Genomic DNA, 23658 nt, shown 5'->3' with positions numbered 1-23658 from the left:
GCCTCCTCTCCCTCCCGGGTCGCCTCCTCTGCCTCTCGGGTCGCCTCCTCTGCCTCTCGGGTCGCCTCCTCTGCCTCTCGGGTCGCCTCCTCTGCCTCTCGGGTCGCCTCCTCAGCCTCTCGGGTCGCCTCCTCTGCCTCTCGGGTCGCCTCCTGTCTCTTTTGGTTCTGCTCCTCTCTTTTTCGGATCGCCCCTTCTCTCTTTTGGATCACGTCCTCTCTGTCTCGAATTGCTTGGCTCAGCTTCACCATCTGTCTTTCGTCAATCAGTTGCTTTTTTTCTGTTGTAAGGTCTTTAATGCTTCCCTGCTGTTCGCTCATCTTTACATTCACTATAAAAACACAAATCAGTCAGAAAGTCAGTGAATCTGTCTGTATATCAGACAATATTCTTAGGATAGAACCGAATGACATTTAACTGATTTTAATATTTCATTACGTTTATTTTTGGGAGCTGCATCGCTGTACCACTGATGCTTTGCAGCAATGAGGTCCTGAATCCCTTGGTGTCAGGATCTTGGGTTGTTTTAGTTTGTTCTGGGTTTTGTTATTTGTGTTCCTTCGTTCTTTCTATTAGTTCAACATTGTTTCCACTTTTATTTCAGTTCGATTTTAGTGATTCTAGTTAGTGTGTCTAGTCCTTTTCTTAGTCATGGTGCGTTCACACAAAACGAGTTCCACGTTTCAGCTTTGACACGTTCACTTTTAATGCAAAAGCTTGTATTTGTCGGATGCGTTGGATGTGCTTGACGCGTCAAACGCTTCAGATGCGCCGCAACAGGCCCTTGATGCTCCTTCACATAGACTTTGAATGTAAACCAGACGCGTTTGATGTGAACGCACCATTACTCTTATTTTATTATGTTTCTTAAGTCTAGTTATTCTTTAGTGCTACATTTATTTAATAGTCCCCTGTGTACTCTCCCTCAACTGTCCCATTTCTCTCCTCACATCTGCAACCAGTTTCTAATCAGTCATCTGTTTCCACTGCTGGCTCCTTGGTTCCTGGCTGAACTGCTGGCTCCATGGTATTGGGCTGAACCGCTGGCTCCTTGGTTCATGGCTGCAGCGGTGGCTCCTTGGTTCCTGGCTGCAGCGGTGGCTCCTTGGTTCATGGCTGCAGCGGTGGCTCCTTGGTTCCTGGCTGCAGCGGTGGCTCCTTGGTTCATGGCTGCAGCGGTGGCTCCTTGGTTCCAGGCCGCATTGCTGGCTCCATGGTTCCGGAGCTAGCGGCCCCTGAACTCGTGTCTACCCAGTGTGCCGAACTCCACAGAGCTCATCAGTCTCATGGCCAGCCTCAAAGCTTCTTCCTGGGTGAGATCCTGGGGTTCACAAGCCAGACAACCTCCTCTCCACGACTTCGCCTTGAGAGCTTCCATATTAAATTTTAACACTTTGACAGGTTTCAAGCTGAGCAGCATTAAGTTAAATTGATTCTTGGTGACACTTCAGTGACCTTGACCTTTTGTCAAACTTCATAACTCCTCCTCCTGCTGGACGCTTGTATCCAATGCATTAGACCTCTAAAAACTCTAAAAGCTACTTAAACTGTATTGTGTTGAAATGAAACTCACTGTAGACGATTGATCCAGCTACCAGGATAGAAGAAATCCACAAACACCCCAAAAACAGACGAGAGTTTGAGAGTTCTGATCTTTCTTCTTCTGCTTCACCTAAAAGAAACAATGAACTTGTTATAATTCATCAGAGAGCCTGGATGCCTGTAGAGGAGATGTTGAAGATAACAAATAATTGGATGTTGGTTAACAGCATTTCTACTTTTTGGAGTTTGTGGTTACCTGGCATATCAACAAATCTAGAAAATGTCAGCAGCTGATCTGGAATATGCCATGCCACCAACACTCAGAATAAGCTACTGTGTGGGCAGAATCACAAGTTGTATGCGGTCCTGCAGGATCACTGGCTAGCTACGCTTCCTGGACTTGCAGCTGGGAGGAAACAGACCTTGGGTAAACAGCAAACTCAGCTGAGTCCAACTGACAGCAAATATGGCTGTTTGGAGCTGCTACTGAGTTGTACCAGTGAAACTTTACAATCATTGTTTTCTGAAATAGCTCCCCCTGTGTCGGCAGGGGAAGGCTGGCTATCTTAATTTCTCCTGGATGTTATGTAAACAAGATGCTTTGGTTTCATTACTTGCTCCCTTCTTTTGACATCTGTGGACCTGAATCAGAACTTTACCGATAGACGCTCCTTCACTTATTAAACACAAAGGCTGGGACGGCTATCTGGGACAGTGTTCGCAGACAAAAACACACACGCTCATAGCTATAAACACAACCCCCCTGCTGGGCTCCCTCCTCTTGCCCCCTGAGTATGGCAACCTGGTCAGAGGTGGCTGTGCCGGTCACTTGGGCGGACTGCACTTTCCTTGAAATTTGTTCCTTGGTCAGAGTAGATTTCAGCTGGTTTCCCACATTGTGCACTGAACCTTATAAGAGCCATTAACAACAAGTCTGCATCAAGGGATGTCAGTAAATTGATATGGTAAGCTCTAGTAGTGAGGCCTTTGAATATAATATCCCATTTCTTCTCTTCTTGCTACTTTAACCAGAAGTGGACCAAACACGTGGTAGAATAAACACCAGTAGAATAAAAAGCTGTGCAGCTGTGTTCATGATGCCTAACAGCCCCTCACCCTTGGACAATCGATACTGCGTGACAAAGCAATACTCTGTCTGTGCCAGGATGACAAACGATTGTCAACATCTCGGATAAGCACCTTAGTGTACGGATTTGTTTTCCTTGGGAATATTCTGTCAAATATGTAGACGTATTCAAAATATATCCGGTACTTCTTCAATAGCTGATAAATAGATTTTGTTTGTATTAATAGTCGTTACTCAATTGCTCTACATACTGATTACTGTTACAAAAAGAAAGTAGGGTGCACTGATTGCAGTTCTCTGGCCGATCACTGATTTTTTTGATAGACATAACTAAATGCAGCTCAACTGTTTTACAGTGTGGGTGTGAATGTTACTTTTTAGTCTTCATAAAACATGTATGGAGTCACTTACGATTGTCATTGTCAGTAGAATTGGAGTCATCGTCCCCGCTGTTCTTCATCCTTTACAAAGAAAATAAGTATTAGAAAAAGATATTAGAAAATATCTTTTGCTTGAAGGAGCCCAGCTGTAGCTAACTGGAAAGCAGGCGGTTTCCTCTTCCCCTTTTGAAAAGACGTCATGGTCCTCAGACAAACACATCTGCTTCTGTAACAAACCTTTCTTGTCTGTAGTGGCGGCTTATTCGGTTCAGTGTAAGCCACTATATTGTTTAACAAGCTTCCGTTTTCTTTCGTTGACCTTCATTAGCTTAGCTCTCAGTTGACGCGTTTCTGTCCCACGATATGTCTTTGTGCATCTTTCAGTGAATTAAAGAAGTACTTACAACATCCATACAAAGTCTGACGAACTTTACTTTTCTTTGAGCAGATGTTACAGATGATTATTTAATCTTGCACAGCATTCCACATGAAAAGTAACGTAACGGTCAAAAAACTGTGTAGAGTTCAGTTGAATGCGCCACATTCAACTTCCTTTCATAAACTAAAGTGGCACAGCATTTATCACATAATTTCAATTACGTCCATTAGGTGGCGCTTTTCTACAAAAAACAATGAAATGGAATCTTATTAGCAAAATATCTAAATATGCAAACAGCATACATAATAATAAACAATGTTACAAACTGACATTTTTGGCTCTTACATTGTCAATAGCTGACTCGCATTCTGTCTCATTAACATTTCTGCAATTCTCCTGCCATTGCGTACAGAGTGCATTTAATATACCTAATAATCTTTGCTCTTGTACAAGATACTTTAATAAAAAATCTGCCAGATACTACTATGGTGAGCAGGCCAGTTAATGTCAAACATTAACTGTCCTATTTTCTTCTGATGAGGTGGCGGACTATTGAACGGACATTTAAAAAACGCGCGGATGTAGAATGCGTCAAGGTGTGTAGTGTCTGTCTCTAGGCAACCAGGACAGCAGTTCCTGCTGGCAGCGCCGTTATGCAGCGGACCGGGAGGTTTTGGTTGGTCCCGCCACGACATTTCTACTGACCTTTCCTACGTTTCATTTTAATGTTACATTTAGTGTTAAATATCTATCGGATATTTGTGAAAATACGGAAAAATCGCGCCCTGTATCGGTTCAATATGGAACTCAGCCTAATTAAGTACCAAATAAAGGACGATTTCACATTTTACTGGACAGTGGCAACCCTAGAAATGACTCAAATCTTGCTGGGGAAATAAGAAATATTGTACAATGATGTCACAATTGAGTTGTCCTGTATTTTGTAAGTGCTGAGTTGTCAAGCACTGCCGTTAGCATTTAAGCTAACGGCAGTAAACAGTCACTTATAAATATCTCAGAATATAATTAATGTTAATAAAATACTGTCCTGAACTTAAAAACACTTCAAACAATGGTGCCTATCTCTTAGTTCTAAACACAACCCACCTTCGAAAATAGTAATCAGCCTCTTATATGCCCTCAGGCAAGGTCAACGGATCGCTCGGCGTATAGATAGTGTTCTATTTAATGGCGGACTCGCTGCGCACTCGGCGGATGTGCACAACGTACGCGCTCTATTCGAATCGTTCTTCGGTTACGGCTGCATTCGGAGCGTCTCCAGCGGCCGACCGTTACTTCTTTTTAAAAACAATTAATTTGTGCTTGTCTGTGCAGATGAGAAGCGCTTACGTTCACCTGTCTGTTTTGCTGTTTAATTTCCCGTTTCTCTTTATTCTTTACTACTATTTTCTTCCTTTTTTACTTCCTTATAGTTGCTACACTTTTTGACGCGTGTTTTACGTCTGCATTGCTTTGGGCTATTTTAACCACTCAAGTATTAGACGTTCATCTAATTCGGCTCCTTTCCAGTTATTTTTTAACTATTATTTTATTTATAGATGAACATATTTCATATATTGTGTATGCTTGTTTATTTATTTTAGTCATATAAAAGAACTACATCACACACTATATATATATATATATATATATATATAGTACATATATGTTTCCTTAGGGACCAATAAAGTGTATTCTATTCTTCTTTAACATATTTTAATTTTTGTAAATTTCTTTGCTTTTATTTAAATGATGGAAATTTCACAGTAAGTAACTTTGTGTTATTTCACAGCTAACTACTTTTCAGCTAGAAACTCCATTCAGCTTGTTATCAGGTAACAAGGCTTGAGACTATCTTCAAATAAATTAGCTGTTTGTTACCTGTTCCTGTTTTTCTAAAATCTCAGTTTATTCTTTGTTTTTTAAGTTGCAGGACTGGATTTGAGGATCCCTGAAGTAGACGGTCGGGCTTCTGAGGATACATTCTCTTCTTGAAGTTGACCTTGTCATTCTAAAGTATAATATAAAGATCTGAATGTTAGAACAAGGCCTCCCTCCAGCCTTGGACTGCTTGCTCTCTACACCAGTCCACAAGATGCTCTACTTCTCCTCTGTAATCCACTTCATTGTTGTACTGAATGAGGCCCACAATTATCTTATCACCTGGATATTTCAGGATGTGATAGGTGTTATAGCTGGTAACAATGTACAACATAATGCATAAATGTGAACTTCAATATTCACATATGTTTAAGCAGTTTCTCAAATTTACACCAGTAGTTTTTCACAGGGCTAGATTTTAGAAAAGGCTCACAGGGGCAGTAGACAATGTCTTTTTCTTCTTTTTTTAAATGATTGCAGGTGTTGTAAACATTGTTCTTTATAGAAAACCCATAGGTCCAAATGAGATGAATTGTATTCATATTTTGGGGATTTTTATGCAACAATTCAAGTATTCAAGTATTTGAAAATGAATCAGTTTCAGTCAGTTTCTTTGGAAACTTCATGGAGTTAGCGGCAAGAGGACGCATTAAGCCTAAGATGCATCAGTTCACCTGCTGAGTTTGACCTATTCATGTTCTGTAATTTGTATTAGTAAAATAATTTTTCTTCATGGCACCGAAGGAGACAAAAATAATCAACCAACAAAATAATTTTACATATTTTATTAGACAAAAAATAAGCATGCAGTTGTTCACTAATAAAGTAAATGAAAAACAGAATATAATAAATACAAAAGCAACAAATACATGAGAAATGACTGCATGTGTTGCCTTTTATAAGTGCATTAAAATAATAATTTACTCTGATGAGCAAAGTTAAAGGCTGTTCATGCAAAATAATATGTTAATTAATGTGAAGATGTTGTGGTTTTAGTAAGCTCCTCCTAATGAAACACAAACACAATGGTTAAATAATCTCTAATACATATATTTATAAACTATATGGACATGTGATATGTCTTAATACCAAAAGTTGCTGAAGTGTAATAAAGTTTGTAGAGAGTGTAACAAAAGTTATTGTACGGTAGATTTCTAGCTAGTAGAGGCAAACATCAGGGCTCTATACTTGGTCCACTCCAAAAAACAAATGATCTGAAACCAGATCCTCCTAATGTGAACCCAATGTGGACAGGAATCCACATTATGTCAAAATAAGCTTTGAATCAACTTATGCTTTGGGTTTATTTTAAATATATTTTCAGTCCTAAAGTGGAACAACTTGAACATAAAGATGTTTCCATGATCAGTTCTGAAATTTACCAAAAAATTATAACACGCTTTATCATTCCTGCAGGAATCCTGCTACTTGAAGCCGAAAAGAGCTCCACCCTCACAGATGAATTTGTTTGCAAAACCATCATTTGCTTTGCCCCAGCTTTCTGTGAGTTTTCTCTCCAGGACCAGCAGCGCTTTTGGACCTGAAGTACGGAGATGCTCCTTCACCCAGAACCTTTAAGACGGAAACATGAACCTCAGAACAAAATAAAATCTCAGCTCATTGATATCAAACTGATAACATCAGTATTAAATTAAATGAGTGGAATGTACTTGCAAGATTGGATTAAAGATATCTAAATATTGTTGTTTTTTACAGTTACATCTAAAACCATTCAAAATCAACAGAGAATTAGCAGTCTTTCAGAAAATCAGATATTAGATTGATGATTCAGACACATCAGACAGTTAATCATTTATATAATGTTTCATGTATTTAATCTCATTAGACATGTTAGAAACTGTACCAGACAGGGAGCAAGGTTATTACAGTTAAATAAAACAAACAAAATAACAATAACTGAACAAACAAATAAATAAAAATGGTAATTAATTTGGAAAAACTTTTAACTAACTGGAAATGTGATATGTTTGTAAAACTAACTAAAACATATTGAAATTATAGATATAATATACTTTAAAATATTTTTGTGTTTATGAACCTATTTATTAGCCTTTTGAACTCGTGAAATTGTTTTTTTAACCCCTCAAACGTCAGCTGTCGGTAAATTACGGCGCTAAAACGCCCCCTGGCGGCGAAATGGCGACAGCAAAGTGTCTTCTGTTGAGTATTCATAACCCAGTGGATCATGTATACAAAGCCACAAGACAATACCACAGTAATATTTTGAGGTGCAGAGTTCAAAGTAATTAAAACTAACTAAACTAGACAAAAAAAAAATCATAAGAAATAAAACTAAACTGTAATGGAAAGCTAAAAACTATTGTAATCCTGGTCAGGAGCTATTAGATTATTATTCTTACTTCGAACAATCATAATGTTACTGTTTTGGCATTGTTCTTAATGTCAGTTATATCCATACTGGGAACAAACCCAGAGTTCAGTGATGGATAAATCTGCATCCATCAGGGGATTATGTTGTCACAGCAACAGCCTGTTTGGCAACCATTGTAAAAGAATGTAGCTTTAACTCTTCTGCAACCTTGGTGGAATATATTTAAAATTTTTATTATTTATTTATTTATTTATTTATTTATTTATTTATTTTTACATAAAACACACTTTTGTTTTTTTATGAGCTGAAAACAGATTAAAGACTTTTCCTATTTACTATTTTTCTCAGATGTTGTTCATAAATCAGTTAAATCTGTTCGTCTCCTTTGCCCAGAGAATCCATCATGATTACTGCACAGTTGTCCTGATGCTGGACAAAGAAAAGGCCATTTGGAAATGTGCTGGTTTGTAGGGGAAAAACAAAAATGTTTCATTTACATTTTTGTTTTGTCTGGTTCTTACCCAAGAGTGTCTGCATGTCCATCCACCCAGGTCCAGGTGTTGTTAACATGTTGTAACCCCATCCAGTATCCGTGGTGTTTGTCATAGTAGTATTTGGTGTGATTGCTGACAAATTCCTGTGAGCAGATTATCTTAGATTTTTATAAACCTTCTTACGTCAAGCCATCAATTTTACACAGAAACTTCCAGGTTTCCATGGTTGTTTTAAATTTTCATGTTAGTGTAGAGGTGGTGTCAGATTTTACCTGCTCCTTCAGATCATCAATAACAACCAAATCTGCATATTTGTCCCGACAGAACTTCCGACTTTCTGTCCATGTCAGCCAAGGATGTGAATCGTAAAACAGGTAGCATTTTTCCTGGAAGAGAATCCAATCTTTCTGGCACGGTTTACACTCTGGATCCATTAGACGAGAGGAAAGAGCAGAAAGAAGTGAAACTTTGGCAAAATAAAATAAACTAGAAAAAAAAATATAAAAGAAATCCCTGTGAATATATTTAATGTTTCAGTTGTCAAAATTACTCAAAAGTCTTCAGAAATGGAGTAAAATTCAACAGTATTGGAAGGTGATTAAGTTAAGTTACTATTTAAATTAGAAGTGGCGTACCACAGGACTCTATGCTTGGTACACTCAAAATAAAAACAATAATGTTTGACATAAAAAAGCCAATAAACCTGTTGCTAATAAACCACTTTCACTCTGCTCCAACCCAGGCCCTGGCTCAGTTTGGTGTGGCCTTTAAAAGTAAACCTGTGATAGTAATGATCAGGTCTGTCTTGAAAGCCACTTTATAAGCACATACTAAAAAAATAACTAAATAATTAATCCGGAAATTAAAAGTTAATGTATGAAACTAATGACCTTTGTTAGGGCAGAGGTCTTTTGCTGGAATGTTTTCAAATTTCAGGAGGAGTCCCAGTGTTCTGTTCATCTCTTTGTTCTGGTTCTCCATCATTTTTCTTTCCTCAATCAGTCGCTCATTTTCTGTGGTAACATTACTGATAGTTTCCTGCTGCTTGATCATCATCACATTAACTATAAAAACAAGAAAAATAGTCAGAAAGTCAGTGAATCTATCCATGTCAGAGAAGCATCAACATTTTCAGTTTGTCTTTCAGGATATCACAGTTTTCTTAGACCCAAACGATGGTTAGCTGATTGCTGTCCTACTCAGCTTGTTGTTGCTGATCTGCAGGCCAGCTCAGCTCCCAGCTTCTTCTCATGAAACTTTAGCATCTCAGTAGGTTTAAACTGGGCAGCAATAAGTCAAACTTACTCATGGCATCATTCCTGTGTCCCTTATTAACCATCATAACTCCTACTGATTTACATGTGCCTTTCTATGCTTTTAACCTTTGAAAACTCTTCATAAAGGAAGCTATACAGTATAGAGCTTATTTGGTTGAAGTGAAACTCACTCTGCATGGTGATGACAATTCTTGCAGCTATCAGCGCAGAAAAAATCAGAAAACACAGCAGCATCAGAGAGCAGTGACAGAGTGCTGATGCTTCCTCTTCTGCTCGACCTGAAAGAAACGACGATGATCAGAATGGTTGCTGATGTGATTTAAATCAGATTTCTTTTGATTTGCATTCTAACATAGGGCTGTAGTTTTAATATGACTTCAGTTAAATTCAGTTCAAAGTAAAAGATGTCTCCAAGCCCTTCACAGAAAGAGGAAATACAGAGTTATTCATTGACCTTCACTCTACATCCTGCTTGGATCCGGGCCTGAGTGCTGGTGTCACTCAGGCCCGGATTGGTGTCGATGTTATGATCTCTGCAGTCCAGTCACAAGATCCTTTACTGGCTTTGAATTTTCTTTCAGCTCTCAGTGTTATTAGTTCTGACTTTGCAACATCAAAACCTGCAAACTTTCTTGGGATCTAGCTATTTTTTCATTTGTTCTTCCTCTTCTTGTTCAGCTTCTTCTTATCCTTATAACAATCATTTAATCTTAGGAAGATTTTCACTTCCTCTTCTTTGGGGCTTGTTTGTGTCAACAGGTAAATTTAGACCAGAGTTTCCAAAACTCACATGCAGTGCTCCATGTTGTAAACCTCCTATTTACTATGTACATGCTCCCATGAGCTCAGATTATAAGAAACAACAAGATGAGTTTCCATTACTGTGCAGGTGATGCAGCTCTACATCACAATGTCACCAGGTGGCTGTGAACCATTGAAGCGCTGAGCAGATGCACAGAACAAATCAATGAGTGGATGTGCCATAACTTTCTTCAGCTGAATAAATGAAGTAATATTTTGTACCAAAGGAGGATCGATCAATAGTCAGCACAAAGCTTCAGTTATTACAATGAGAAACTAGGGATCAGAGCGTTAATCTGGCTTTAGTGATAGTCTGACCTGAGCCTTCAGAAACACATAAAGATGATTACAAAGTTGACCTTTTGTCTTAAGAATAAGTCTAACTTTATTATACAAATGTCCCCACTAGATTTATACAGGAACTCATCCATGTGTTAATCTTCAGTCAAACTGATCGGTGGAGGAGTGTCTTCATGGGTCTGCCTGGTGGGATTCATCTATGAGACCATTTGGGTCTGTAGGTTCTGGTCTACTCTGTGTCTCCAGAATCAGAACCACACATGTGGAGGCGTTATTGAATTTCTATACTTCACTAATCTGGAACAAACTCCCAGAAAATGAGAAAAATTACTAAACGCTGAGTTCATTTCAACCCAGGTAAAACCATATTTGTGTGGTGTTGCTGTTGAATCTTCTATTTATAACTGAAACATCACAAATTTTAGTCCATACTCCAAATCGTATTTACTTTCCTTTATTATGCCACTGCACTGCAACTACCTGAAATGTTCTGTACAACTAAACTTGGCTTCCTGAGATTAAGGCTGAAGGTTTGTATGCGACGTTAAATCAATTCCTATTACATCATTACAACTTTCTATAGAGGCAATAAAAACATATTAAGTGGATTTGAGCTGCAATGTTGCCTTTAAATATTCATAAAATCTGTAATTTCTATGGAATCACTTACTTTCTGGAGAAGGTTTTTCATTTTTGATTTTCACTGTAGAATAACAATCGTCATCCTTTTTGCTCTTCATTCTTCACAAAGAAAATAATAAAGACTTAAACATCAGAAAAATGTCCAGCAGCTGCTGGAGCGATCTCAGCATGTGAACTGGGTGGGTTCACTTCCTCGTTTTTAAAGACGACCTCAGTGTGATGCCGCATCACTATAGTGGCTTTTTTCTGCTCTGGGAAACGTATCTGCTTCTGCAGCAGCCCTTCACACCATGCTGACACAACATGTAAAACAGGAAGTGGCGCTTTATTTGGCCTTCATAACCCAGAGCACATCACACTACATTCACATTCTGAAGGCTGCAAGTCTGACAGAAGTGAGGCTGAAATGCATCGGACCCTCCGACAGGTGAAGAGCCACAGCCGTCATACTGTCATCATAAACTCAGATGGATAAAACCAACCAGAGAACCCAGAAATTATACTCAAGTTACAGTAAAAAGTAACCATCCAAGAAGTTACTCAAGTATTTTGTAAAAAGTCGGAGTAACTGATCAAAACCGAAATTATTTAATATTTAAACATTACATCATCATAATCAAAATTATATGGAAATGTTGGTATTTTAAAGAAATAGTTGAAAATAATTTATATAAATACCACAATTATGAAATAACAAAATTAGGAAAAATAAACATTTTTCTAAATCTTTTTTTCCCTCAAGACAAAATTTATGAAACTAGAAAAAACTGCAGGTTCGTCTGTGTTTGGTGAATTTTATGATTAAAACATGTTTTTTCATTCAGTGAAGTTACTCAGTGGGTAGAGAGTCCAGAAATTTTACTCAAGTAACAGTAACAATACTTTATAATAAAATTACTCAAAAAAGGCGCACAAGTTATCTACGTCCTAACTCATGTTTCAATCAATCAATCAATCAATCAATCAATCAATCAATCAATCAATCAATCAATCAATCAATCAATCAATCAATCAATCAATCAATCAATCAATCAATCAGTTAGAATTATGTTTGTTATCATTCTTACATTTGTAATTTTATGTTATTAGTTGTTTTTCTATCTAGAAGTTTAGTGTTCAAATTTGTTGAAACTGTGGAGAGACACAATTAAAGATGCTCTACTTCTCCTCTGTAATCCACTTCATTGTTGTACTGAATGAGGCCCACAATTATCTTATCGCCTGGATATTTCAGGATGTGATAGGTGTTATAGCTGGTAACAATGTACAACACAATGCATAAATGTGAACTTCAATATTCACATATGTTTAAGCAGTTTTTCAAATTTACACCAGTAGTTTTTCACAGGGCCAGACTTTAGAAAAGGCTCACAGGGGCAGTAGACAATTTCTTTTTCTTCTTTTTTTAAATGATTGCAGGTGTTGTAAACATTGTGCTTTATAGAAAACCCAAAGGTCCAAATGAGGTGAATTGTATTCATATTTTGGGGATTTTTATGCAACAATTCAAGTATTGGGCCTTTCAATCCTTCAATTCAATCCTTTGGGCTGAATTTCTGGAGGGTCAGCGGTCAGAGTAAGGTACCGACCTGGACATTATCCAGCCTCATGTCTCTCTTAGGCCTTGAGAGGAGGGCTGCCCGCTGGCTTCACAGATTTCAGCACTGAGATAAACAGATTTAGAGAAATCCATTGTTCTCTGGAGAGATGTTAACTCAGTCAAAGTTAACATAAACTTACATTCTGCACTATAAAGTTTAATATCGTACAGGATAAAAGAGACTACAGGGTCTAACATGTTTCATGTTTATGATGCTTGGGAATTAGAGCAATATTTTCTAGGTTAAATACATTTATAAAGAAATAGTGAATTATAGGATTTGAGATTTTGGTTTAATTTCAGGATGGTCCTTTTTATTTAGAAAGAATACACTTTGATGAATTTGATAACCTCTACAGGGAAACCAGTCACCCATGCATCCTTGCTTAAAAATCTTTTACAAGCAATACAACACCCAGCCAAACTAGCTGTATGTAAATGCTCAGCTCACACAAAAGGGAAAGATGAAGTTTCAAATGGAAACAGACTAGCTGATAAAATAGCTAAAGAAGCTGCAGCAGGGAAGCATGGGAAAGGAACTTTCTCAGCGCAGACTGAAGAACAACAAATGATAGACAAAACAGTGCTAAAAGACATGCAGGACAATGCACCACAGGCAGAGAAACGGATGTGGGTAACTAAGGGTGCGACAATGAACGATGAGAAAATGTTTGTGGTAAATGATAAACCAGTTCTCCCTAAGTCTTTATTTAAAGCAGCAGCGATTGTGACACATGGGCACTGCCATGTGTCAACAGGGGGGATGGAAACCATAATACAACAGCATTTCTCCACGTATGGATTAAATTCTTATCTAAAAAATTTTTGTACTGCATGTCCAGTCTGTGTGAAATATAATCCTCAGGGAAACATAAGGCCAAAACGAGGCAGGTTCCCAAAACCCTCTTATCCATTTTAAACAATGCATATGGACTTTATTGAACTCACACAAAGTGGACCATATAAATATTGTTTGGTGATGATTGATGCTTTTTCTAAATGGGTTGAAATAGTTCCAGCAAAGCATGCAGATGCTTTGACGGTAGCTAAGGCTATTTGCAAAACTATTATTCCAACACATGGCATCCCACAAACTATTTACAGTGACAATGGGCCACATTTTGTAAATCAGGAAGTACAAAACATGGCTACTCACTTAGGAATGACATTAAAGAATCACTGTGCCTATCACCCACAGAGTGCAGGCTTGGTGGGAAGAACAAATGGTACTGTGAAAAGCAGATTAAGAAAGTGCATGGCAGATACTGGCCGGCCCTGGCCAGAATGTTTAGACTTGGTGAAGCTCTATATGAGAATTACTCCGACAGCTGATGGTCTAACACCTTTTGAAATAATTCATGGGAGAGCTTACAGATTGCCTCTGTTTGCTCCAGACTTACAGAAAGCAGATGAAGAACAGACATTAGCAGATTATATGATCAGGATCCTGAAACAGAAAGAGGTGTTAAATGCAAATTTACTGCCGTCTGACTGTCCTCCTCTACAGGAAACCACCCCCATCAAGCCAGGTGACTGGGTCTACATAAAAGTCATCAAAAGAAAGAATTGGGCCAGCCCACAGTGGGAAGGACCGTTCCAGGTGCTGATGACCACACCAACAGCTGTAAAGATTGCTGAAAGACCCAGCTGGATACATCTCAGTCACTGCAAGCTGCAGAGAGTGTTGGATCCCTAATCCCGAGTGGGGGGAAGGCTGGCTTCAAAGGGGTTCCTGACCAATAGGGCGGTTCGTCTCAATGCCAGTGAAGAAACTCGACAGATCCTCACTCTTTAGTTTGGGGGTTTTGACATCTCTGTGCGCCGAGCAGCAATGGAGACTCCATATGCCAGATGGATCTTCTACTGCACTGTGACTGCAGCATGTCTGATGTTTGGAGGAGGAAGTGACCTCACTTTCCACCCACATGACTACAGCACCAACCTGTGGTGGAAGCTGATGAACAGGACTGCTCACGAGGAGAACGAGGTGAACTGCTATGTGTGTGCGCAGCTGCCAATCGCCACACACAACTCAGGTCTGCACCCAGAGAGCATCACTGATGACAAACAGATGTGTCTCTATGGCCTGAGCACACAACCACGACTCAGCGTCCCCATGCCAAAGGGATGCATTTGCATCCCTTTGGCATGGGGACGCTGAATAAAAGGATTATTCTGTTCTACTTCGGACAAGAGATGCCGCAAAAGGACTTTTTGGATCTATGGACTGTTCATTTAAGGCTGACGTACTTCCGTTTCCACCGTTTCCACAAGCCACATGGAAAATACCAGAGACCATTTCTTTAGCAGGAGCTAAACCCGGGTCTCTGAGGAGCTGTGTGTACAACAACGGACACATTTCTCTTGGGATGTTACCTTGGAACCTGTGTAACTAAGTGTACACCTACTGCGAAACGACACCGGATTACATCAACTGCATCGCCTGCAGGGGTCAGAGGGCGACCCCCGGCTGCAAAGTCTGGAAGGACAATCCAGACTGTGGTAACTTGCTTCAGGAGAGGAGTTTCAACATCACACATCAGACGCCAGGACGATAGGAGACAACAGTGTGCAGCGCCATAGTGCCAGGAGACTATGGGTCACGGGTGATGGCAGACTGGTACTTCCTGTGTGGAAATGGAGCTTACATGGTCATGCAACGATATTGGGGAGGACTGTGTGCTTTGGTCCCCCTAATTAGCCTGATTGCATTCATCAGGAAAAGACAACACATTCTGGCTGCCCGCTCCAAGCGTGCAGTTATGCCGGAGGTCAAACGCTGAGGAGGCCTCACTACAGACACTGGAGTTCCTTGGGAATTTAAGATTTGGGGCTGCGGAGAAAAATTTATGCAAGGCATGTTTCCATGGGTCGGAGTAGGTGAAGTTCGAAGTCACGTTGAGATCAACAGATATGGATTACTGCGACTCATCAACAGCACACACCAGCTGGGCAACGGCACCATGAGAGAGCTGACTGAACTGAGAAACATGGTTCTGCAAAACCATGTTGTACTGGATTTCCTCACAGCCTCTCAGGGAGGCGTTTGCAAAATCATTGGCCCAGCATGCTGCACTTTTGTTCCTGACGAAAACTGTTTTGACTTTCTTTCTTGGCTCACTTCCGGACCATGGTGGAATTTACTGTTGAAGCTTGGAACACCTATTCTGGGTGTTTTGATTCTTTTTTTGCCTGTTCACAAGTTGCATTATTCCATGCCTTTGAAGCATGATGCTAAAGACAATTAACACTGCTATGATCAGCTATCAGCTGGTGAAAATAACCAGTGACACAAATAAAGACGACTTGTTTTCTGATGATGAAGTTCTGTAATCAATAAACAGATGAATTCATTTGCTGAATGATTCCTACACCGAAAATGTGAAAACAAGTGGTGTTTGTGATGAAAGACAAAGTGCATTTGGTTTTCTACTGTTTCTTTTAGAATTCATTTTTATAGCATGTGTTTGTATTATTTTGTGTAAGAATGTTAAAAAGGAGGGAAATGTTAGAATTATGTTTGTTATCATTCTTACATTTGTAATTTTATGTTATTAGTTGTTTTTCTATTTAGAAGTTTAGTGTTCAAATTTGTTGAAACTGTGGAGAGACACAATTAAATTTTCCTTAATCTCAAGCATGTTTTTACAGATAGTGACTTAGATCTTCCTGCGATACTCCTGAGCTGTAAACCTTTCTGAGTGTTAATTAAATTTCTGTGTCTCCCTTCTTTGTTTCTGAATCCACATCCTACTGTGAAGATAGGATGTGGGGTTTCAACCCCTCCATTCCTTTTCACACCCTTCTTGCTAATAAAAGAGACAAACAAACTGAAGGTTTTCAGAACACATGGTGAGCGGCTTGGAGAAGCAGTTCACTGTGTCTTCTCCTTCTGCAGAAGTTTGGTTGAAAACTCATATACGTTGTCTGTGGTTCTTTCTTTTTTATGTAGGTTTGAGAAAATACTTATCACAATCAATCAATCAATCAATCATCATGGAGAAAAACTCAGACGGATGAATTATAGTTACACCTACTGGTTTGAGCAGGAGCAGCTTTCTTCTGTTTCACTTCAGAAACCTCATGAAACTTGTGGAGTCTCTTACCTGTCGGAGAAGGTTTGCTATTTTTGATATTGACTGTAGAATAGCAGACTTCGTCCCCGTTGTTCTCCATCCTTCACACAGAAAATAACTGAAAACTGATCAGAAAATGCCCAACAGCCGTTTAATCATATTAGTTGCAGCTCAGACTGGTTCCTTTTCCTCTTCACATATTTTAAAGTAACCTCAGAGTCTGATTTATAATTACAGCCGCCCTGTGGATGTTTTATTGCTCAAACTGTTCTAGGAAACCTTTCCTCACCGCTGTGATACAACAAGCTGACACATTTCAACATGTCAATAAATAAATGAAGTAATATTTTGTACCAAAGGAGGATCGATCAATAGTCAGCACAAAGCTTCAGTTATTACAGTCAGAAACTAGGGATCAGAGCGTTAATCTGGCTTCAGTGATAGTCTGACCTGAGCCTTCAGAGACACATAAAGACGATTACAAAGTCGGCCTTTTGTCTTAAGAATAAGTCTAACTTTATTATACAAATGTCCCAACTAGATTTATACAGGAACTCATCCATGTGTTAATCTTCAGTCGAACTGATCGGTGGAGGAGTGTCTTCATGGGTCTGCCTGGTGGGATTCATCTATGAGACCATTTGGGTCTGTAGGTTCTGGTCTACTCTGCGTCTCCAGAATCAGAACCACACATGTGGAGGCGTTATTGAATTTCTATACTTCACTAATCTGGAACAAACTCCCAGAAAAAGAGAAAAATTACTAAACGCTGAGTTCATTTCAACCCAGGTAAAACCATATTTGTGTGGTGTTGCTGTTGAATCTTCTATTTATAACTGAAACATCACAAATTTTAGTCCATACTCCAAATCGTATTTACTTTCCTTTATTATGCCACTGCACTGCAACTACCTGAAATGTTCTGTACAACTAAACTTGGCTTCCTGAGATTAAGGCTGAAGGTTTGTATGCGACGTTAAATCAATTCCTATTACATCATTACAACTTTCTATAGAGGCAATAAAAACATATTAAGTGGATTTGAGCTGCAATGTTGCCTTTAAATATTCATAAAATATGTAATTTCTATGGAATCACTTACTTTCTGGAGAAGGTTTTTCATTTTTGATTTTCACTGTAGAATAACAATCGTCGTCCTTTTTGCTCTTCATTCTTCACAAAGAAAATAATAAAGACTTAAACATCAGAAAAATGTCCAGCAGCTGCTGGAGCGATCTCAGCATGTGAACTGGGTGGGTTCACTTCCTCTTTTTTAAAGTCAACCTGTTGGTGTAACATGTCACCACATTTGGTGTCGTGACAAATCAGGACTTGTAGTGAATTGGGAGCAGTTGCACTTTCATTTGAAGCAGCTTAATCTCAAGGTAGCTAAATATCTAGAAAGCTTCAACCACATGTGAATAATCATCGAATTGGCTCTTGCTTGCATGTTTCCAAAATTAGTCCTAATAATGAAAATTATATGATTTATTTAAAGCTTCAGTATGTAACTTTTATATATCAAAATGTTTTTTAGATATTTTTCAAACTGCCACCATGTCGTGACAGTTTGAGACAGATAATCAGTGAAAATATCGGCCCCCTCCGCCTCCTGCCTGGACTTCTCTTGATGTCTGAAGAAATGCACCAAAACAACCAATCAGAGCCAGGAGTAGTTTTATGTTTTGATCTAAAACAGTAAAATAATCCCTGGGGTTAAAGAGCAGCTGAGAGGAAGAGAAACAGGATGAACCTCTGGAATTATTTTACTTTTGTAGACAAAACAAATTCAAAGCATAATTTTACAGACAGTAATTTATTACTGAAGCAACAGCAAACCTGAAAAGTTATAAATATAAAAAGCAACAAAGACCAGAGGGAGTGTATATAGAAAGTCATGATCAATGGCTGAAATAACAGAAATATCTGAAGAGAGCAAGGGCTGGAAAACCAAACCACACGAAGTTAATACACCAGACCTGCAAACAAAGGGATTTTATTGAACTTTTTCAACAATGAGTTTAATCACAAATGATGCATTTAAGACTGCAACAGTTTGAATAAAATCAATTAACTTTGCTTATTGAAAGCATTCAATTCATATTAAATGAAAAACACATTCTCTGAAAACAGACTCGCCTTTAATTACATTGAGTTAAATAAGCCTCTGATTTAATATTTATTTTATAAATTATGCTTTGAATCAACTGATGGTTTGAGTTTAGGTTAAATATGTTTGACAGCAGAATATTTACATGAAAACTAATGATAACCAGGTTGTTTTTGTGCGTTGTAAAAAACAAACAAAAATAAATAAATGAATGAGCTCTTTGAAATAAATAATTTAATTTCTATATTTGTCTGGACTTTTACTGAACATTTCCAGCTACTGCTGCTGCATGATGAAATAAAAACAGCAATAAGTAACTAAAACTATGAATAAACAGAACAAATGATCCATAAGGCCTTTAAATTAATAATACTTCAAACTAATCTAAAACTAAATGATGAGATGTTACATTTAACACTCTGTCCATATGAGCATATAGGAAATGGAGACAGTTTAAAAATCTTCAGCTATCCTTTAACAGCATTTAAGAGAGGTCTTTGTGTTTTTATTTATGACATTTACCAAAAATTGATGACAAAATTAATTACAATTGAAACCGGAAGTTTACATACACTATAAAGTATATTTTTTGATACTTTACAGGGAAGATTGCCTGAAAAAAAAATCTCACTCGTTATTCAAGTTGTAGAAAATATTTTGGTAATCGTTATAGACCAAAAGAGGAAAAGTTTATTCTGATTTCACATCAGACAGCGTGACAAAAAATGCATGTGTGTTTTTATATAGTGTATGTAAACGTCTGGAATTTATAAGAGAAGAGTTAGAAGGACCAAATAACAGCTTCATGCTCACAGATGAATTTGTTCTCAAACTTCTCTTCTGCTGTGTTCCAGTTCTCTGTGAGATTTCTCTTTGGGATCAGAAGTGCAACTGGACCTGATTTTCCGAACGCCTCCTTCACCCAGAACCTTAAAAACAGAATCATGACCTCATTCAGCAGCGTACTGACATCAAACTGACAACTGTCAGCAACTAAATGTTTTGTCAAAATATGAATAAAAAGAGAATTCAACAGAAGCCACACATGTACAAAATGTATTAAAGATCAGATTTTACACATTTAAATGTTCTTGTTTTTACAGCTGCATCAAAAAATATTCTACACCAAAAACAAGTTAGGTTTTGGCAAAATATCTTCAGGTCCCACAGTGAGGACAGACTGAGGACTGAAGGTCTCCATGCCTGAACTCAACCACCTGCAGCACCACTGACCCAAAGGCACAAGAAAACCCAGCTGCAGTTTGCTCATAGCTATAATAGGGAGATAAAGAACGTTTTTGGAACTTCTTGAGCCTGATCAGACGTCTGAAGCGTGTGCTGAAAAGAACACCCTGCCCACTGTGAAGCACGGCAGGGACCCAATGATGCTCTGGGGCTGCTTCCCTTCCTCTGGAAACTTGCAGAGTGTGGAGGTCAAGATGGATTCAATCACGAATCAGGTTATCCTGGCAGAAACTGTCCTGCTGTCTGTGAGGACACCTGAAGCTTGAGGAAGCCCAGTAAGCTTTGACATCATTGGACGTCCAAACAGAGCAATGAACCCAATCATGTCCACCAAGGTTTGGTTTTAGAAGAAGTCCTGGAGATCCTGGAGTCGTTGTCACTCAGTACATTTAACTCTTCTACAATCTTGACAAAATATATTTACATTTTTACCTAAATATGTATATTTTTAGATCGTAGTTCTTACCCAAGAGTGTCTGCATGTCCATCCACCCAGGTCCAGGTGTTGTTAACATGTTGTAACCCCATCCAGTATCCGTGGTGAATGTCATAGTAGTATTTGGTGTGATTGCTGACAAATTTCTGTGAGCAGATTATTTCAGATTTTTATGAACCTTCTTACTTCAAGCCATCAATTTTACATGGACACTTCCAGATTTGTTTTAAATTCTCATGTTAGTGTAGAGGTGGTGTCAGATTTTACCTGCTCCTCCAGATCATCAATAACAACCAAATCTGCATGTTTGTCCTGACAGAACGTCCGACTTTGTGTCCAGGATTTCCAAGGACTCGGTTTGTCGTAAAACAGGTAGCATTTTTCCTGAAAGAGGATCCAATCTGTCCGGCACGGTTCACACCCTGGATCCATTAGACAAGAGGAAAGAGCAGAAAAAAGTGAGACTTTGGTAAAATAATATGAAATAGAAAAAAAATAGAATATAAAAAGAAATTCCTGTCTGATTACTTAATGTTTTAAAAGTCAAAGTAGTTCAAGCAAAGACTTCAGGGCTACATTGCAATTCAATATTAGAAGGTGATTAGATTGAGCTACTTGTTGAGTTAGAAGTGGAGTACCACAGGGCTCTATCCTCGGTTCACTCCAAATAAAAACAATATTGTTTGAAATCAAGGCTTCACTGTAAACCTGTTGCTGATGAATCTTTGATGTCAGCATTTTACCTAATGGTCAGGTTTGTTTTAAACCACTGTTAAGATTTTTCTTTAAAGTAACAATGATCCAGAGTCTCAAAGTTAATCTAGAATACCTTCATCAGAACAGTAGTCTTTTACAGGAAAGTTGTCAAACTTCAGGATGAATCCCAGAGTCTTGTTCAGGTCATCTCTCTCTCGGCTCAGCTCCTTGTTTTTGTTCTGCATAATTTTATTTTCCTCAGTCACTCGCTCATTTTCTTTGATTAGGTTATTGATTTCTGTCTGCTGCATGGTCATCTTCATGCTCACTGTAAAAACATAAATTAGTCAGAAAGTCATTAAATCTGTATCAGAGAAGCATCAACACATTACATTTCTCTCAGACTCTTACAGGACATCAGAAAGTATCTTTAGTATTGGAAGAAAAATCAGCTTTATTGACCAAATTGAGGAACAAACAAAGAATTTGACTTCAGTTTTCAAGCCTGAACAAAGTTCAGTCATAAACCATAAATACATGAACTTTAGAGAAACAAAACAAAAATATATTTATGTATTTCAAGAAAATGCCTTGCTTTATAAGAAAAAGGAAGTAAAAAAAAGAAAGTTAATATTTGATTTAATTGTTAACTTTTGCTGTTGATTTGCAAGAAGACGGTCCAGAGATTGAATCTCAACATAAAGTCTGTAAGAGCCAAAAATGTCGCTTTGTAATATTGTTTATTATTGTGTAGGATTATCGTACACTTTTTGTATATTAAGATATTTCCTTCACAGTAAGTGTATTTAGTGTATTTTTGTGCGACATCGCCATCTAGTGGAATTACTTGAAACATCATATGAAATGTGTTGCGTGACAGGAGATCAGAAAGAAAATGGATGTGAAGAAGTTAGTTTGGCTCCATACATGTTTTTTAAATTGTTATATGTGGAATACCGAGCAAGACTGAAGAATTTTTCTGATATCTTCTCAAAGAGAAGGTAAAGTTCACCGTTCATCGGACTTTGTGTGGATTATTTAGTATTTGGATCAGAAGCGAAGAGGTAAAAACCAAGCTAAGCAGCCATACAGGATGGAGGTAGCATGTTTTCCTGATGTTTGTGTGGATATTCTCCAGGTAATCAAACCTTCTTTCATGGTGCAAAACATAAATGTTGGGTTAATTTAATGCTCTAAATAGGCAGAACTGTGTGCATGGCGGTGTTCTGTCAGATCAGCCTACATTATCAGATAATCCTACGCTTAGCTCTGACATGTATAAGCAGTCATTACCATACGATTTTATTTAATCAGCAACATAGAATCATGACGTAGATCATCATACACTGTTAACAGTTATATGGCATCCTGACTTAGCGGTTAAGTAGATTAATGAGTTTTACACGGGCGTGTGTTGTAGATGAATGCAGCTGCAGCCAGACCTGCTTTAAATACACTTTGAAACCACGACAACGCATGTATATCTATCTAGTTATCATATTATGTGATATTATAGACAATTTAATGACTTATTTTCGTCATAACTTGTTGCGTATGCTGAACTGACAACTCCAATGACGGTCGGACTTCTTAATGCGCATGCGCGGGCATGCGTACTAACTGCATGTAGGCCATCCTGACAGCGTATGGCTATCTGATAAAACACCGGTTTCTCCTCTTTACCTCTGTAGCTGCGTTTCCAATATAGATGTGTGCGAATCTTTGTTGATATTCTGCTAATATCGACCCCCACCCCAAAATTCGAAGTTGCACTGCTTCCATTAAATACGTTAATACACGTTAATAAGCTTGTTCACCCGATAAGTCATTAAAAATCATGGCAACGACAAATGTAAACAAATAAATGAGATTTATTCATTTGTCAGTCATCAGAGGAGATGTTGGCGTCTTATTCAGGCATTAAAGAGACAAACTCCTTATGCTTGGCAGCGGCTACGGTTTGGGGAAAGAACTTTGGATTCAACATGTTTGAGTGACACACAACTTTTTATGAATTGCAATGCCATCAAAGCCCTGGTGGAGCCAGCTGCACATTGTCCAAACAAGCAAACAAATAAAAACAAACCATCCTACCACTTCCTGATGTCTTCTTTGTTGTTTCTGCCAGTGGTAACATCCGGTTTCCACTGCAGTTTTGCGAAGTACATCTATTAATATGCGACTGAAAAGCCACTTCATTCAAGCCCCAAAACGTTTTAATCTAAGTTTCTGTTTCCATTAAACACATTTTTATTGATTTAATGTAAACACAGTGTTGTTGCACTACGCCTTCCCCCCCCCTTCTCTCTCTCTACTTCCTCTTCTGAGAGGAGGGAGATTTTGCTCCCAGCTCTCCGTC

General features: G+C 38.4%; 3 protein-coding genes and 1 long non-coding RNA gene across 4 annotated transcripts in view; 1 reads left to right on the top strand and 3 right to left on the bottom strand.

Annotated features, from left to right (window-relative positions):
• LOC103150838 (low affinity immunoglobulin epsilon Fc receptor-like) overlaps positions 1-4570 on the bottom strand; it is a 14771-nt gene extending 10201 nt beyond the window's left edge. The window contains exons 1-4 of the mRNA XM_016680941.1: positions 4496-4570; positions 3041-3090; positions 1574-1672; positions 3-331 (exon numbers count right to left, since the gene is read on the bottom strand). Of these exons, the coding sequence (XP_016536427.1) occupies positions 3-331; positions 1574-1672; positions 3041-3089 (477 nt within the window). The 5' untranslated portion in view covers position 3090; positions 4496-4570. The remainder of the gene's footprint in view (positions 1-2; positions 332-1573; positions 1673-3040; positions 3091-4495) is intronic.
• A 1469-nt stretch (positions 4571-6039) lies between these two features.
• Positions 6040-11236, bottom strand: LOC103150829 (C-type lectin domain family 1 member B-like). Its single transcript, XM_007570579.2, has 6 exons — positions 11165-11236; positions 9564-9671; positions 9007-9180; positions 8389-8540; positions 8144-8259; positions 6040-6841 (listed from the first exon to the last, which is right to left on the bottom strand). Exons 1-6 carry the CDS (start codon positions 11232-11234, stop codon positions 6694-6696), a joined length of 768 nt encoding a protein of 255 aa, XP_007570641.1. The 5' UTR covers positions 11235-11236; the 3' UTR covers positions 6040-6693.
• Positions 11237-14912: 3676 nt separating this feature from the next.
• LOC107838485 (uncharacterized) lies at positions 14913-16143 on the top strand. Its single transcript, XR_001664560.1, has 2 exons — positions 14913-15367; positions 15438-16143. It is a non-coding gene; the product is annotated as an uncharacterized LOC107838485 (long non-coding RNA).
• Positions 16144-19552: 3409 nt separating this feature from the next.
• Positions 19553-23658, bottom strand: part of LOC103150828 (C-type lectin domain family 12 member B-like) — a 7588-nt gene continuing 3482 nt past the window's right edge. The window contains exons 4-7 of the mRNA XM_007570578.2: positions 21433-21627; positions 20871-21025; positions 20634-20749; positions 19553-19851 (exon numbers count right to left, since the gene is read on the bottom strand). Of these exons, the coding sequence (XP_007570640.1) occupies positions 19704-19851; positions 20634-20749; positions 20871-21025; positions 21433-21627 (614 nt within the window). The 3' untranslated portion in view covers positions 19553-19703. The remainder of the gene's footprint in view (positions 19852-20633; positions 20750-20870; positions 21026-21432; positions 21628-23658) is intronic.

This window comes from Poecilia formosa, unplaced genomic scaffold, assembly GCF_000485575.1.
Source record: "Poecilia formosa unplaced genomic scaffold, Poecilia_formosa-5.1.2 Scaffold263, whole genome shotgun sequence".
Lineage (NCBI taxonomy): Eukaryota > Metazoa > Chordata > Actinopteri > Cyprinodontiformes > Poeciliidae > Poecilia > Poecilia formosa.
The sequence above is the reverse complement of the archived record's forward strand: the minus strand, read 5'-3'. Positions and strand labels throughout refer to the sequence as shown.